This window comes from Indicator indicator, chromosome 1, assembly GCF_027791375.1.
Source record: "Indicator indicator isolate 239-I01 chromosome 1, UM_Iind_1.1, whole genome shotgun sequence".
NCBI lineage: Eukaryota > Metazoa > Chordata > Aves > Piciformes > Indicatoridae > Indicator > Indicator indicator.
The window spans coordinates 124,078,267-124,094,736 of NC_072010.1; the positions used below are offsets into that span (position 1 = coordinate 124,078,267).

General features: G+C 37.0%; 1 protein-coding gene across 3 annotated transcripts in view; it reads left to right on the top strand.

Annotated features, from left to right (window-relative positions):
* The window catches only part of DMD (dystrophin), an 851,798-nt gene that overhangs the window by 511,133 nt on the left and 324,195 nt on the right, over window positions 1-16,470 (top strand). For 2 of the 3 annotated variants that reach the window (XM_054391273.1, XM_054391280.1), the window contains exon 1: window positions 113-274. In XM_054391273.1, coding sequence (XP_054247248.1) covers window positions 113-274 — 162 coding nt within the window. Of the gene's footprint in view, window positions 1-38; window positions 275-16,470 lie in introns of those variants that run through there. The other variant, XM_054391265.1, reaches the window with a different exon arrangement.

Genomic DNA, 16,470 nt, shown 5'->3' on the forward strand with positions numbered 1-16,470 from the left:
TCATTTGTTCAGTAATTTTAGCATTTCTTTTCTTTCAGTAACTTCTGGTGAAACTGTTGCTGTGGATACACAAACCAGGGTAACCAAGGAAACCACCACCTTCAAACCAGAAATGCCATCTTCTGTGCTTTTGGAGGTTCCAGCCTTGGCTGACTTCAATAAGGCATGGGCAGAACTCACTGACTGGGTTTCTCGACTGGATCGAGAGATAAAATCTCAAAGAGTGATAGTAGGTGATCTTGATGACATCAACGACATGATCATCAAACAAAAGGTATGAGAAGCACTGACTTTTTAAGTTGAAAGCCTCATGGTCTTTATTCTGTATTAAATAATTTCAACAAGGAACACAGGAGAGATGATAGGCTGCAGTATCTCTGGTTGTTACTTAAGCTACTTTATCCCATAAACACAATTGTTGGATTAAAGATGTTAAGATAATTAACTGAGGGGGGAAAAGAGAATATTTAATAATTTATCTGGTATTTAAGACAGATCTCTTTATCTTTCTATTGATTGTACTGCTTGTGTCATAAAAACATGCAAGCCAGTGGCTGAAATACAAAGTTCATGAGAAAGAAGCAATTGCATAGTATGCTCCAGGTTGCCAGGAGGAAAGACTCTGTTTCGTACCTTTGCTTATGTTGCTTCTGTAAGAACTTAGAGAGGCTTATATCCTGCTGCTTGTGAGTTATTAAAAGCTCCTCACTCATCTTAAAGAAAAGAACAGCTCATTATCACAGGTGTTTTGTCAGTTAAACTGCATCAGTGATATCAATCTTTGAAAACACAGGGAAAAGAAAAAAAGAAAAGGAAATATAGGTGCAAGTTTAAAAAAAAATCAGGAAAAATAAAATAAAAGCTCAGGTTTAGCAATAAAAACTAATTTGTCATTATACAGCTTGAAAGTAATTACCTGCCTTCTAGTTTTAACATTGCTCAATATAAAAGATTTGGCTTGCCTGTGCAAAACTTTTCACTGTTAAATTTCCACACAGTTCAGTTCTAAAGTGAGTTTAGGACTTTCTATTATAAGACTTTCTTCCGCTTTCTCTTCCTCATAAGAAAATCTGATTTATTTAATGGAAAATAATGACACTCTTTCTTTTTTTCTTTTCTTTGAACTTTATAAAAAAAAAAGGAGGAAACAATGGACATTTTTGCCTAGTATCTGTACTGAATATTTAAATATGCAGATGACTCATATAATTAGTTCTGTTTGGTTTTTTTATATACATATTTTTATTTTTTCTTATATCTCAATATCACCTACACAGGACACTAGATAAAAATAACTGTTATGCCCTTTGAAAAGAGTGAGGGCCAAGTAAGTCTTATTTGTATACTACCTTCTCAGCTTTTTCAGATTTTAGTTTTTAAAATTTTATGTTGTCAAATACCTGGTTCAGAATGATATGAATTTTGGTGGTGTTTTTTTTTGGTTTTTTTTTTTTGTTTGTTTGTTTTTAATTTATGCCTCATTTTAGCATGTTATTCTGGAAGGCAAAATCCATAGCTTGCTTCCTTCAACTTCTTTTTGTTAAATGTGAGATCAAATTATTAACTCTCCAGATCTTCAAATAATGTTATATGTGTTTTATAATGGGCTGGTTTATATCTGTATTTAAATTTAACTCCAGGCTGAAATATTTTTGATGGTTAAACCAGTAGTCTTGTAGTCTTCCTCTCACTTCTGTTCCTGGCTGGATAGCCCTGTCTCTTTCTTTGATGCATGCTGTGCTGGTAACAAAACCAGCAGGGAAAGTCTTTTTTGTTGTGCTTACCTCTCTAATTGGCAGTGCAACAGAATGTGACATTTAATATATTCTCTGATGAAATAGAAGAACCAATGTCTAAATATAGACTGCCATTCTGTTAACTGGCTCCCTCTTTTCTAACAGTCCTCTTAATACATGGAAGTGAACATAAGGAAATTTTGATTCTGCTCCTAAATCTCTCACCGGATTATTAAATCAGATTAACAGACAAAATTTACAAAATTCAGGGAGAATTATAGGTTTCTTAAACAAAACCTCTGCTTTCTAATGTGTGGATTGTCTGCAACAATATGTGAGCTGATGAAGTTGGCTAGTCTGCAAGGCCAGGCCAGATATGATCTAAGCTAGAAATCCTAAAATAGTGCTTACCTCCTCAGATCTGTGTATATTTGGTAAAAGATTGTAGTCATACCTCTCCTGTGGCTGTGATTTAAAAGTCATTGAAAATCACAACATTGCATTGCACTCTATTTAGAGAGTTTGTTGTATCTCTGCAAGGTTCTCAGTAAGCTATACAGGAATTCCATTTTATTAGATTGCGCTCTTTCTTTCTTTCTCTCTCTTTCTTTCTTTCCCTTTCTTTCCCTTTCTTTCTCTCCCTTTCTTCCTTTCCCTTCCTTTCTTCCTTTCCCTTACTTTCTTCCTTTCCCTTCCTTTCTTCCTTTCCCTTCCTTTCTTCCTTTCCCTTCCTTTCTTCCTTTCCCTTCCTTTCTTCCTTTCCCTTCCTTTCTTCCTTTCCCTTCCTTTCTTCCTTTCCCTTCCTTTCTTCCTTTCTCCCTTTCATCATCTTTTTTACTTAAGGTGTAAAATACCATATTAGCACAGCTGACTACTTCCTTTATAAAAATTTATCGTCGTCAAGATAAATGCTCCAAGAAAGCTTTCTCATTATAACACATCCACTTCAAACTCCTAGTCCTGTGGGTATGTTACTAAGTTCTTGCTGGTTTGGGGCTTTGTTTCCATTTAATATTTCTTTCAAAACAGAGAGCCACATTTCTAATAAGAAATCAAAATGTCAAGGTAAACATTTCAAAACCAAAGAAATCCCATATCCAAGTAACACACATAATGGGATATTTTCCAAATTACCCAGGTAAAAATAGGTGACCTTAGGTTGTCCCTTCTTTCACAGCTGCATGTAATTTTGTTCGAGTTCAGACTCTGAGGGCATTTTAGTTAAGTTCATTTCGATCTGATTCTGTCACAAGAATGACTGCCAATAACTCTGCCATATTTTTCCTCCACAAAAGTTTAAGACATCATTAGCCCCCATTTGAACTTTGCTTGGAGGTGATCACAGTGAATTGGTACTCTTGTGTGAACAGCATTTACAAAGGTTAATTATGGAACAAAACAAAATACAAAAGACAGCTATTGTAGAAAAAAAAATGTTTTAGTGGCAGCTTCCCTTTAATGAAGGAAACAATGAAACTTAAATTTCCCTAGGTGGTGCAGAATCACAGAATGTTAGGGGCTGGAAGGGAGCTCGAAAGATCACCTTGTCCAACTGTCCTGCCAGAACAGGATCACCTAGACCAGGTCATGCAGGAAGGCATCCAGGCAGGTTTTGAATATCTCCAGGGAGGGAGACTCCACAACCCCCCTGGGCAGCTTGTTCCAGTGTTCTGTCACCCTCACAGTGATTCCCCACCCCACATCCCTCTTGTTTCCATGGATCTTCCTATACCTTAATTTTCACCCATTGCTCCTTGCCCTCACTGAGAAGAGCCTGACTCCATCCTCACTCTTTACATGTTTAGAAACATTCATGAGGTCACCCCTTAGTCTCCTCTTCTCCAAGCTAGAGAGCTCCAGCTCCCTCAGCCTCTCCTCATAAGGAAGATGTTCCACTCCCATAGTCATTTTTGTAGCTCTGCGATGGACTCTTTCAAGCAGTTCCCTGAGGTCCTTCTTGAACCGAGAAGCTCAGTACTGGACACAATAGTCCAGATGCAGCCTCAGCAGGGCACAGGGGAAAGAGAACCTCTCTCGACCTACTAACCACAGCCCTTCTAATACACCCCAGAATGGCATTGGCTGCCTTGGCTACAAGAGCACACTGCTGGCTCAGGGTCATCCTTCCATCCACTAGGACCCCCAGGTCCCTTTCCCCTTCACTGCCCTCCAAGAGGTCAGGTGGAGGTATTAGGTAGTAAAAGGAGCATACTGAAAGAGTAGCATAATGGCTGTTCATTTCAAACATCTACAGTTAACCTTTCTGTCAGATGAATGGTACAGATTTGTGCCAGACAAAAAAATTGCATATTTTAGTCATCTGTATTTGTGTATGTCCTGTTAAATTCTGCATAATTAAACTAGAAGACACTAAAAAGTACATGGTACTACATTAGTGTCATCCATGTTTTCATAAGAGGAAAAAATATTCTATTTTCCTCATTTACTTGAAGATTGATGTTCTGCAGGATTTGATCCTTGAAAAAATAAATGTAAGGCAGGCTGACAAGAGACTCATATGTTGTTTCTTAGACATCCTTAATCTGCAGGTAAAGTTCACAGGAAATATTGAGAATATATAATATGCCAAGATGTAAGTCAGTGAGGGACATGAAAGAATACACCTTGCACTGTTGCTTCATTTCACTGTCCTTACTTCAGAACAATCAAGGTGTTTTATACTTGAGGTCAGGAGTGGATTCTTCATGAAAGAGAAAGCTGTGGACAGAGGACCAGGATAGTAATCTACATTTTACTACATCATTGAAGAATGGAAGCCTGTTCTCTCCTCTGAAGAAAGACTGAGGGAAGCGAGGCTGTTTAGTCTGGAGAAGAGAAGGCTTAGAGAGGATCTTATCAGTGTCTCTCAATATCTGAGGGGTGGGTGTCAAGATGAAGGTGCCAGGCTCTTTGCAGTGGTGCACAGCGATAGGGCACGAACTAGAACACAGGAGGTTCCACCTCAATATGAGGAGGCGCTTCTTTATGGTGAGGATGATGAAGCACTGGAACAGGCTGCCCAGAAAGGTTGTGGAGTCTCCTCTAGAGACTTTCCAAACCCACCTGTATGCATTCCAGTGTGGCCTGCCCTACGTGACCCTGCTTTGGCAGGGGGGTTGGACTCAATGATTTCTGGAGGTCCCTTCTAACCCTGAACATTCTGTGATTCTGTGATTTTTATTCAAGATGCCAAGAAGCCTTTTACTCAGAAGCCCTGCTTTTGCATCATTGTATTTTGAGGAAGGTTTACAGTAGGAATAGAGATCTACTAAAAGCAGTGAACCATGGAGGATATGCAACGCTTGAAGATAATTATCAATGCCATTAAAAAGAGATCAAAAACTCTAGTCTCTTCAATTTTGAATTTTGTCTATGGATTTAGCCAAAGCATGCTGTCCATCCAAACTTTTTGTAGTCTGTTATTCAAAACATGGCTTTTCATTTGTACTGGATGAACATAGATTTTATTTAGCAAAAAATAAGAAATATGACTAATGATGGTGACTTCAAACAATTTTTAGTGCTTTCTGTGCTTCAGAGCTTCAGTGCTTGTTTCTTCTAAGAATATAGGTTGAGTTTCCACTGTTAGGTGCAGCAGAGGGGATTAATCTGAAAAAATAGCATTTATGGAGAATGAGATCCACAGCTAAGAGTCACTGAGACTTAAAAGAGTGAAAAAAATAGTTTTAGGTAATTATTTGTATCATCCTAAGGTAATCATGCACAAAGATTCAGATAATTCATTTCTACTCAATTAATTTGTCACTATTCAAAAAGTAGATTTGATCATCTGTCAGTTAGAGAAGTCAATAAAATTGGAATGAAGAGATTGTTTTCATTATTAATTACTGAATTGATTTTTTCAATAGCTGAGGATTTTTGTACAGCTGAAGATAGTAAAATAACTGTTAAGGAAAAATATTTATTTATAAACTATGCAATTAACAGATTTCAGATGAAAGAGTAGGCTTAACTGATATTCTGCTTTTTCTTCAGTATTTTTTGATCTATCCTTCCCCATGGATACATATCATGCATTTTAGCACACAGCTTTATACATACATTTTCATATGCAACCTTGTTATTGATATTCTGATAGATCAGAAAAACAAATCTGTGCAAAGTGTTTTCCAACATATTTTTTTTTTATGGAAATAAAAATTATATTTTTTTTTATGGAAATAAAAATTATATTCTGTTTTTGCAGAAGCTTCTGTAGTTATGTATTACAGGATCTGAATCAGTGTACTCTAAATATGACACTCTGAAAGAAAACTTGTAGCTACAGCCATGGACATTTCTTTCTGTCCATATAGTTTGTACCATCAGAAATATAGGATGAAAGTCTCACCTTTAGGATAGTGTACTTCAAGTTCTACAGAGGTTTGAAGAAGTTTCATGTCAGTGACATATGCACCAAAAGACCCCATACAGCACATCTTCAGATAACAGAGGATTGAAGAACATCATAGAGGATTTACACTTGGAGATGGATGTTTTCCAGTTTATATTCTGTTGCACTTAAAGGGAGGAGATCTCCAGTCCAGAATCCAGGTATGGTAACAGGGAGCTGGGAACTGACATTCATACTTTCAGAATCAGGCTTCAGGAGTGTATTTGCCCCATGCTTCAGGAAGTGCTGTCATGCTGCTTAGAGGGTTGTTTTCAAAGCTTCACATTCTGTAGGATCTTCTATTTGCATATGAAGAAACAGCTGCAGGCAGTCCCTGAGGATCTGTTGGACCAGGATCAAGTAGCTCCCAAAGCAGGCCTGGAGCTGAAACTGCTTCTGCAGTATGTTGGAGGGTTCATTGGCATTTTTGTGCACCTTCTCTGACAGCAAACCCCTCCACATGATTTTGTGGCTTAACTAGTGTGCAAAACCTCTTTTATTTCTATGAATTTTACCTCAAGTTTATTCTCTCAGGAGAATATTATTATTCTTTTATATATAATTCAGAGTGTTATTGTTCTACTTAAGATGGGATATCTGACAAAATTCTTATTTTATACTGTGTCATGCTGTTAGACTTTTAAAATTAATTCTAATTTATGAGAAGAACTGGAAGGCTGGTTTCAGTTTTTGAAGTGAATAAAAAAGACTAATAAATGAGCAGATTTCTAAATGCATTAGAAAAAGTTAGAACTTACAAGGTTTGCATGGTGAAAGATTTTATCTTCTTTTTACAGAGTAGAGGAAAATGAAAAGATGTCTGTCAGCCTTTAAGCTTGTTCTTAAAGGTTAGGAAATACAGCAGGATTCTCTAGAAACCCTGGAAAATGGAGTCTTTAAAGGGAAAGGGGAAGAAAAAAATATTTTAAAAAAGTATTAATCTGAAAATTGGACCTCAAGGGATATAGAATACATATCAAGAGGCTCCTTTTTTAGTACTTTGTTCCACATAAAGAAAACTGATATCTTAAAATAGCTTGGTCAGCTCATTAAATATGGTAGAGAGTATATGTGCCTATTTGTTGTCTGCAGCAATAAAAAAAGCTCTCTAAACACTGTCTTTTACAGAGTGATTAGCAGCCATTTCTTTTTTCTCTCTCTAATGTTAATCACTAGGACATGCATAAAAAATTTACCTCTAAGGATCTGATTCTAAAGCCACTGAAGTAAAAGAGATACTTTCATCATGTTTCAATTAGTTTTCAGTCAGGATATAAGTCGTCATCAAAAAAAAACCCAAAAAAAGCTGCTATTGTGGCTGAAGACCTAAATGTAACTTTGTTTTGTTTGCTTTCATTGGCTATCGTGAAATAATTTTGGGGTTTCCTTGGGTTTGGGGATTGGTTGGTTTTTTGTCTGTTTTTTTTTTTGTTGTTGTTTGGGTTTTGGGGGTGTGTGTGTGGGAGGTTGGTTGTTTGGGTTTTGCTGGCTTTTGTTTGTTTATTTGGTTGGTTTAGGTTGTGTTGGATTTTGTTTGGTTTTTGCCAGTTACTGCCAGATTGTCATGATTAGTGCAACAGGCATCCTGTTAGGTTCAACAGGGAAAGGACAAGAGTGTAGGTACTAATTTTCATTTACTTTTATAGGTTGAATATTAGAAGCATGCACTTTCTCCTAGGGTTTCATTTTTCAATAGCAAATACATTTTTCTGCATTTCTAAGTCTGACCTGTTTTATAAGTGTAAATGACCTGTTCCATCAACACTGCATTTTACTTGACTTCCTCTTTTATCTAACTCATTTATTTTGTTGTGTGTTTGCATCCTCCTAGTATGTGCAGCTTAGAAACCTGCTGCACTTGGTCCCCTGCAAACGTACTATGGGTATGAAAAGGTGTTTAAAGTTGTGTGCCATCCACAGTGTGGACCATGGGGAAATTCTGCTTAAACCTTCATGAGGCAGGAAGAAAAAAAAAAAAGGTCTGTCTAGTTGCTGGGCTACATTTAATAAGACTGTAGCCAGCATGCTGAGTGATGATTCTCTTGCATTCAAGGTCTGTGAGACCACTTCTAGAGCCTTGTGCCTACTTTTAGGCTTCCCAATGTGCAGGAAAGACACTGAGGGAATCCAGTGCAGGGTTACCAAGATGGTCAGGGGATGGCACACTTGATAGATGAGAAAAGGCTGAGAACTGGTCCTACTCAGCCTGGGAAAGAGTTCAGGATGGATCTCAGCTCTGCATACAGCCACTGGATAGGAGACTGTGCAGGATGTGGAGCCAGACTCTTCTCCAGCAAAAAGATGAGAGGCAACACACTTGTGCTGCAGCAAAGGGAATTCTAATGAGATAGTGAGAGAAAAATTGTTCATGACAAGTGTAATGACACATTGGAGCAGGTTGTCCAAAGATGTGGGTTCTCCATCCATGGAGGTGTTCAACACAAAATTTGACAGGGCCCTGTGTGATCAGAGATGATTCTGAATGAGGACCCATTTGAACAGTAGATTGGGCAAGATGGTCTCCAAAGGCCCCATTCAACCTAAAGTATTCTGTGATTGTGTAGGAACACTGTTTTCAGATAACGAGATCCTATGTCGTATACCTTGTCAATGAAGCTCGCTTTAAAGGAAGTAGAACACAGCTATATGCCACCTTTGCACCTCTCTCTCCTCACCTCAGCTCTTACTAACTTTAAGAACTGGAGCAGTCCTAACAAAATTTCAACAAATTATTTTTAAGTTGTACTGAGGATCTGTTAAGACAGTTAACACATTTTAGAGGGCTATATTGTTGTATCTGTATTAATATATACGTTATTAGCAGTAGTAACAAGAAAAGTTAAGAGTGGCTTTGACTTTGTTCTGTAATTATGAGAAATATAAAAGCAGCTTGTTTCTAAATAATGATGAAATGTATAATTCTCATCTAGATGTAATCACAAGATGCAAATTAAAACTAAAGGGAACAATTGTATATTTGCTCATTTTATGTGCGAGGAGATGGAGCTGTTCTCCTCTGTAAGGAGAAAAAATAACATCAAATCCCAGCAGAGCTCCCTAATGAAGCTGATCTTAAAACATGGCTCTTTTATGTGAAGGAGAAAATGATCCCAGAATTTTAACTAAAATAATCTACTTTCTTGAATTGGTTTCTCAATGTGCCAAAGGTACTCTGATGCTTCAATAAACACTGCTTAATAAAAACATAGATTCAGGGATTTGCTAGCAGATGGACAATTCCCTTTTGAGGCAGAGCAGCCAGCAGTGTCATTATCATCCTTTTTCATGAAGGAACTGTTTTAAAGAAAATCTCAGTAGATTTTTTTGGTTTAAGCTTTTGGATATGTCAAATAGATCACAGTCTCACAGTATATCGGGGGTTGGAAGGGACCTCAAGAGATCATCAGATCCAACCCCCCCTGCCATAGCAGGATCACTTAGGGTACAGGAATGCATCCAGGTGGGTTTGGAAAGTCTCCAGAGAAGGAGACTCCACGACCCCCCTGGGCAGCCTGTTCCAGTGCTCTGTCACCCTCACTGGAAAGAAGTTTCTCCTCATGTTGAGGTGAAATCTTCTATAGTTTCTAGTGACTTAGTTCTATTGCAGTTAGCTAACTTCTTGCAATTCCTTTTTCTCTTTTCCCAGCAGAATACTAGAATAGGTTTTTTGCACTTAGAGAAGTTCTTGTGGAGAGTTCTCTGTTGATTTATATGGGTATATTATTTTATAACACTCATGCGCAGTAATCAAAACTACTCCATGTAAACAGGAGGTAGACATCTAATTCACTAAAGCTCCTACAAAATGTTTCAATTTAATGCTGTGCAGAGCTGCAAAAGTGAAAAGGTAAAATCTATAGTAACACCATAAGTGAAGCATAAAGCATATTTGTTTTCAGAGGCCCAGGGTTCTTGACTGTTTTTCTCCATTACCTAAACGTTATGCACATTTATTTCTTCATGTGCCCCACCACTAGACATGTATTATTACTAGATTTAAGATTAATAGGAAATAAGTTCCTGTGGTTCTGAGGAGGGAGAAAGTGAAAACTGCATGTCTTGTGAAGCTAGTATTAAGGGAAATTGAGGAGAGAGATACACCATAATCTGAGTTTGCCTGGTCCTCACCTGTTTGCCCCATATGCTGCTTCCCATTTCTGGAACATGCCTGGAGTTCCCTTTGGCCTCTCTCTTCTTCAATGCACTATCCTTTGTGTTTCTACTAAATGGAAAATGCATGCAGAAGATGAGAACAAAATGTCTGATTTTGCTTAACATCTCCAATAGGTGATATCCTTTGTTAATGATGAACAGCATCTTGAAGAAACACTGGATTCTAGCACTTCTAGGTTCTCTTTTTCTTTCACTAGTTTGGGAAGAGTGGTGGGAGGGGATTGTGTGCTTATTTTTTCCAGCTTTCTGCTATAAAAAACTCTACTGCAAAATCTCAGAGATTCATATTAGCAGACAAAAAAAAAAAAAAAGCAATGTAAATAGGCAGAATATGATTTTTTTCAGTCTACTATGTACTACTATGAAATCCCAGGAAATTGATGAATACTCATTGAGCTTGAAATATAGAAGTAATACTGCTAAGGGCAGTGGGACTATCTGTTTTCCTCAAAGACATGTTTCTGAACTGAACCAGAGAATTTAGCTCTTCACACAATCAGCTGATGGAGGACTTAATTAAAACTGGTTTTGTACTAAATGCGGTCCAGTTTGCATTACTGAAACCACTCATCCCTCTCTGTTTGTAGCTGATACAATAAGCAAGATAACAAATCAACTCCCAGAACTGTATTCTGCTGCAGTTATGGGCTATTGCTCCTATTGAGCTAAAAGATCAATTTAATTTATCACCATGTGAGCTTCATATGCAGAGGTTTTGTCACCTCAACCAGCTCCCAGATTTGTTTTTCATGCTTCTGGATTTGGCAAATCCTCCAGTTGAATTGTTAAACACAGAAGGCACATTAGGGTTCATGAAGTTCAGATACTGCCACTGTCTACTCTATTTGCTTGCAAAGCTTTCCTGTTAGCCACTAATATGAGAGTAACTCAGTTGCTGCAGTTACTTACTGCTCACAGAAGTACAGTTTAAGAAAAGGCAATGCTTATCCACCTTTTTCTTGATGGGTGTTGTACAACCACCAGTTAGAAATAGTCAATAAAAAGTAGAAAGACCATTCAGTGTGGCAAAACATAAGTTAAACTGATCCACTGGACAAGAAAAACTGTTCATTTTTGTGTACTTAACTAAGCAAGAATAGAGCATAGCTATTCTAAATGTGCAGTGCTAATTTTGTTAATACTACTGATATTAATGTTTTTGCTGATGTCAAGTCTTAAAAATAAATCACAAATATGTAATAAATGCCCTTTGATCCAGACTGTTACAGTTCAATGATAATGTTGAGCAAATTTCCTTTTAAGAAGTAATTCGTTGAAGTGGAAATTAAATAATGGACTGAACACTAGAAAGATTCTAGAAAGCAAGAGAATTGAGTTGTAATTGTTCAGCAAGTAATAGAATGAACACTAGAAAGATTCTAGAAAGCAAGAGAATTGAGTTGTAATTGTTCAGCATCTCTCACATCTGGCCTTACTTGATAACAGATGTGGAATTTTCTGAAAAGGAAAAATAATGAATAATTAAAATCCCCAATATATCTAGGTCTAAAGGAATATCAATCTAGAAAAATCAAAATAGTTTAAATAGTTGTAACTTGTTTCTAGACATGAAGGTTTGGGGATTTTATTTTTTTACCTAAGATAAAGGCTTTATATCTTGTTTGAGGATTTTTTTATCTGTCTGATTTATTATTAACTGCCTAAAATTCAATTACTCTAAATGAATTAGAAATTTAACTGGGGCTTATGTAACTCATCCTCAAATTCAGTAGAAAGAAATTGGCACAGTTGTGGTTTAGTCTACCTGATTCTGGAGGAGACATAGGTGAGACAAATTGCTGCCTAGAATGGCTTGTTTCCCTCCATATATGCTCAGTGACAAGCTCAGGTATAGATACCAATTTCCACTTGGTCTGACTCATCTCTGCCTATCTGATGGGCCTTTTCTATTGGAAAATAGCTGTATGGTGGAACCAGCATGTTCCACAGGGAATGTAGTGACTATGTGACTGCCACCAGTCAGGTTTCTGGCATAACCCTGCAAACCAAGCAGGTTTTCTGTAATGCACAACAGCCAGTTCCTGCCGTTCATTAGCACAAATAAGCTCCTGGGTAGCCAGAACAGAGGCAGAGATGTGACTCCTTTAGGACATTTGAAAACTGCCTGGTTTCTTTCCCTCTCCTCTGTCTTCTTTGTCACTCATGAATATTATAACTCTATGTTTTAGTGTAATTTCATTTTTGTATTTAAAAGCCCCCAATGATAAACACCTAAAGCAAAACCACAGGAAAATTATGTTCTAATATTAGGAGCATTAAACTGAGAATCTGTATTTTCTTATTCAAATTTTGACACTGTTTCTCTGGAAAAAGACAGGATCAACACTTGCTTAGAGTAGAACTTGGCTTTAACATTTGGGAAAAAGCAGTTCTAAGGCAACACAAAGATCCTGTTTTATTTCACTTTCCTGTTCAGAGTAATATCTGTGATTTATAGATAGAAAGATAGACAGATAATTAACAAGAAGCAAGAGAGGTAGAAGAAAGAAATGATAAATCAGAAGGTGAATGTAAGCTTTTCTCTGTTTGTGGAGAAGAAGGATGTCTTTTGAGCTGTTGTGAGTTACCAGAGATGTCTTACTGTGTATGTCACAGAACCACTTATTCAAACAGACAGTTTGGAAGGTGGCATGGTGTGGGACTAGATCTCAGGATAAATGGCCAGCCTTTTGACATATGTTTGACCATATGAATGGGACTGTTCTCCTTCGTGGTGTCTTATCAGTGCGTCTTAAATTCCTACTGTGCGTCGTGATCAGCACTGATAGCATTTTTAACTGTTCTTATAAATCCTTCCACCTCTTCATATGTGGTCCATATGGCATAATATTTCTGTGAAGAAAACTGGTATATTTGGCACACTCCTGTAATGACATTCAGATGCAGGATTCATCTGGGAGAAAGTGATTGTGTTTTGCAAAGAAACAGCAGTGCATCAGAACCCGTAAAAATCATGAGCTCATTTGCAAGTAGTGTGATTTGAGTTGGGGCTTTTCTTTTTCTTTTTCCCCCAGACCTGCTATTAAAGCATCTGATAAGAACAAGAATATAGATGTTCAGGAATCAAAATATGTATCTGTGGGCACTAGGAAATAACTCTGAGACCTTAGCATCAACATGCTGTGAAGCAACCCTTTCAACCATTTGTATTTTATAAATATTCCTTGAAATAAAATTAGTGAATTTAGTACTAATTTTAATTTACTAATGCAGAGTGGTGCAAGGCAGGTTCAAGTGCTTTGGAGGCAGCTTGAAGGTCAAATGTGGATGAGCACAGACTAATGGCCCAACTGAGCAGTGACTCTGAGGTGTATAATATAGTGTTGGGCCTGATGTTCTGAACTTAAACCCAGCACTTCTGCTTATCTATACTAAACTGTTTGTTCCAGATGTATATGCATACAGATCCACAACAGGTATTGCTGATAGGACCAATTTAGAAACAAAAGGATTTACAGCAAAAGAATTAGTGGGATGTTGGTACATTTAAATTATAGTACTGATAAGGTATATGTGGATGGGGGAAAAAATGCATATTTATAAGTGGTTTCAATCAGGACTTAGATAATTTTTCTGAGTCATGGGAGAAGTAGTTGAAAATGTCTCACAAGTCTCATGGTTTTGGTTAGGAAAAGACAGGAAAGATGGATACAGTGTAAGTGGGGAGTGTAAATGTTGAATTGGAGAATTTTGTGAGACCATTAGACCATTTAAGACATAGTTGTATATGTTCATATTCATGAAGTTAAAATATTCCATGAAGCAGAAAGATTTGCAAGACAGAAATTCTCTCGGTTTGTCATCTAGATTAATTTATTCAAATTCAATGTCAGTAAATTTCTCCCCTTCCTCCTCTTCCTGCTAGACTGCAGAAGTTTTTAGGTCAAACATCACTTGCCTTCTGAGAACAATACCTATCAAGTATATTTATCAAATATATTTCTTTTAAATTTTCTAGCTAAATATACTTAGATTAAGGCAAACGTTGCATGTTGAAACTTGTTCAATTGTGTTCATTTTGTACATTAGTTTATGGGTTTTATTAATTTGTTTTCCAGTATTTCTTGTTCAAGGTGAGAATGTATGCATTTTGTTTCATTGTGAGCATTTTTTGTATGAATGTAATAATTTTGCATGTCTCTAATCATTCAAAAGATTTATACACAAACCGGAATTGTCAGCGGAATCTGAGAACATCGTGCATGTGACCTTTAATTTCCTTGGGTGCTCATTATCCAATTCCTTTGAAACGCTTTCATTAGACCATCTTAAAATCACAAATCTTAAGTAAAATAACAGGGCAGCCTTTGGAGACCTCTTATTGAAGAATACAAAGCATATATTCTTTTCTTATGAGAAAACAGGGAGCTTTTTCACTGTAGAAATCACAGAAAATGCGTTCCCTTTGACTTCATGTTGCACTGCCTGCCTGTTTCCAAAGTGCATGGGCTAGACACCATCGGTGTTAGGCTTTGCTGTAGGATTGATATTCAGGGATGCTGTTTGACAGTATAGAGGACAAATGATTCTTTAGCTTGTTTTTAATGATGTTTAAATAGCCATTTAGGTTACCTTTTTCAAATTTCTCTCCTTCTACTGCTATTGCATAATAAGACTTTTTCACTGTAATTATAATTTCCAGCACTAAACCTATATATAGATTTTTTTTTAATATTTTTTTTTTTTTTTAGTATTATCTCAGAAAGTAAAAGAATGAACAGAAGGACTCATTTTCGGTTCCCTGTGCATCAAAAGAATTGTAATGAACTGCTAAAAATAATGGGAAAGGAAGCACTTTTCCACAATGATACACAGAAAATGATGATCTTTTCATTTTAACATTTTGCTACTGTTTCTTCTCCTTGGAGACATTCTGACTTCAGTCCATCTCTGTTGTTGCTTTGGGTTTTTTTGTTGGTTTTTTTTGTGTGTTTGTTTGTTTGGGGGCGGGGGGTTGGTTTTGTTTGGTTTTTGCTTTCCTTTCCACACATTTGTGAGGCATGCACTGTGAGGAAGGTGACAAGACGCAGGAAATTTTAGTCCTTGCAAGAGTTATCTCAGTGTCATGCTGTTGCTGGGCAGCATCCTGATGTCTACCTGTCTGCTACTATTCTGGCTAGAGAATGAGATTTATGAAATTATTCAGAAATAGCTGCTAAGCAGCATAAATGTTAAATGTTAGAACTAGGTTTTAGTTCTTATTTTATGGTTTGCAGTGAAATAATGTAAGCTAAGAGAGCAAAAGATGGGAGTAACTGCTAAGCTATTTCTCATAGCAATTTCTTTCTATTATGTTCCATAAGAACTTTTTAAAAAGGTTTTTAGATAAAGCCAAGTGTCCACATAAGAGTGGAAAGCAACATTTAATGAAAAATTCAGTGAGAAATGTAAGTTCTAACAGATGCAATCAGAATTCTGTCCCTTCTAATGCTGGATTTCCAGGACAGCACCCTGTTACAAGTAATATTACAGTGTACTTTTTGTTGTATTTCTTAGTACTCAGTTCTATTTCTCAAAATATTTCACTAATTTTAAATATCTTTTGAAAATGCAGACATTTGTGTTTGTGCTTTGATGAGGAAATCTATGATACATGTGGAAAGTGATGCAGGTTGAAACCAGCAAATTTCTCAATACAGTATTTCTTCAGGTTTAAACTTCACTCTCTTACTTTAGTACAGTTCAGCTCAAGAAACATTCTCACTTCAAAAAATGATACACAGAAAAAACCCCAAAACATTATTTAAAAGGAAGCTTTCCATGATAGAAATCCAGTTCATGCTTCTATCCTTGAAGTTATGGGAAAGAAGAGTAGCAATTTGAAGCATATTAACTGCATTTCATTTTACAATTCAGAGAAAACTCAGTACCTTGGAGTTGTGTGTGAAAACACAGAATTTTTTTGTTCTTGATTTTATTATTTTAATAAGGGAATGGAAGAGGCAAAACCAAATGAGAAGTAAATGTGGAATAGAATCATAGAATCAGTCAGGTTTGGAAGGGACCACCACAAGGATCATCTAGTTCCAACCCCCCTGCCATGGGCAGGGACACCTCACACTACATCAGGCTGGCCAGAGCCTCATCCAGCCTGGCCTTAAACACCTCCAGGGATGGGGCCTCAACCACCTCCTTGGACAACCCATT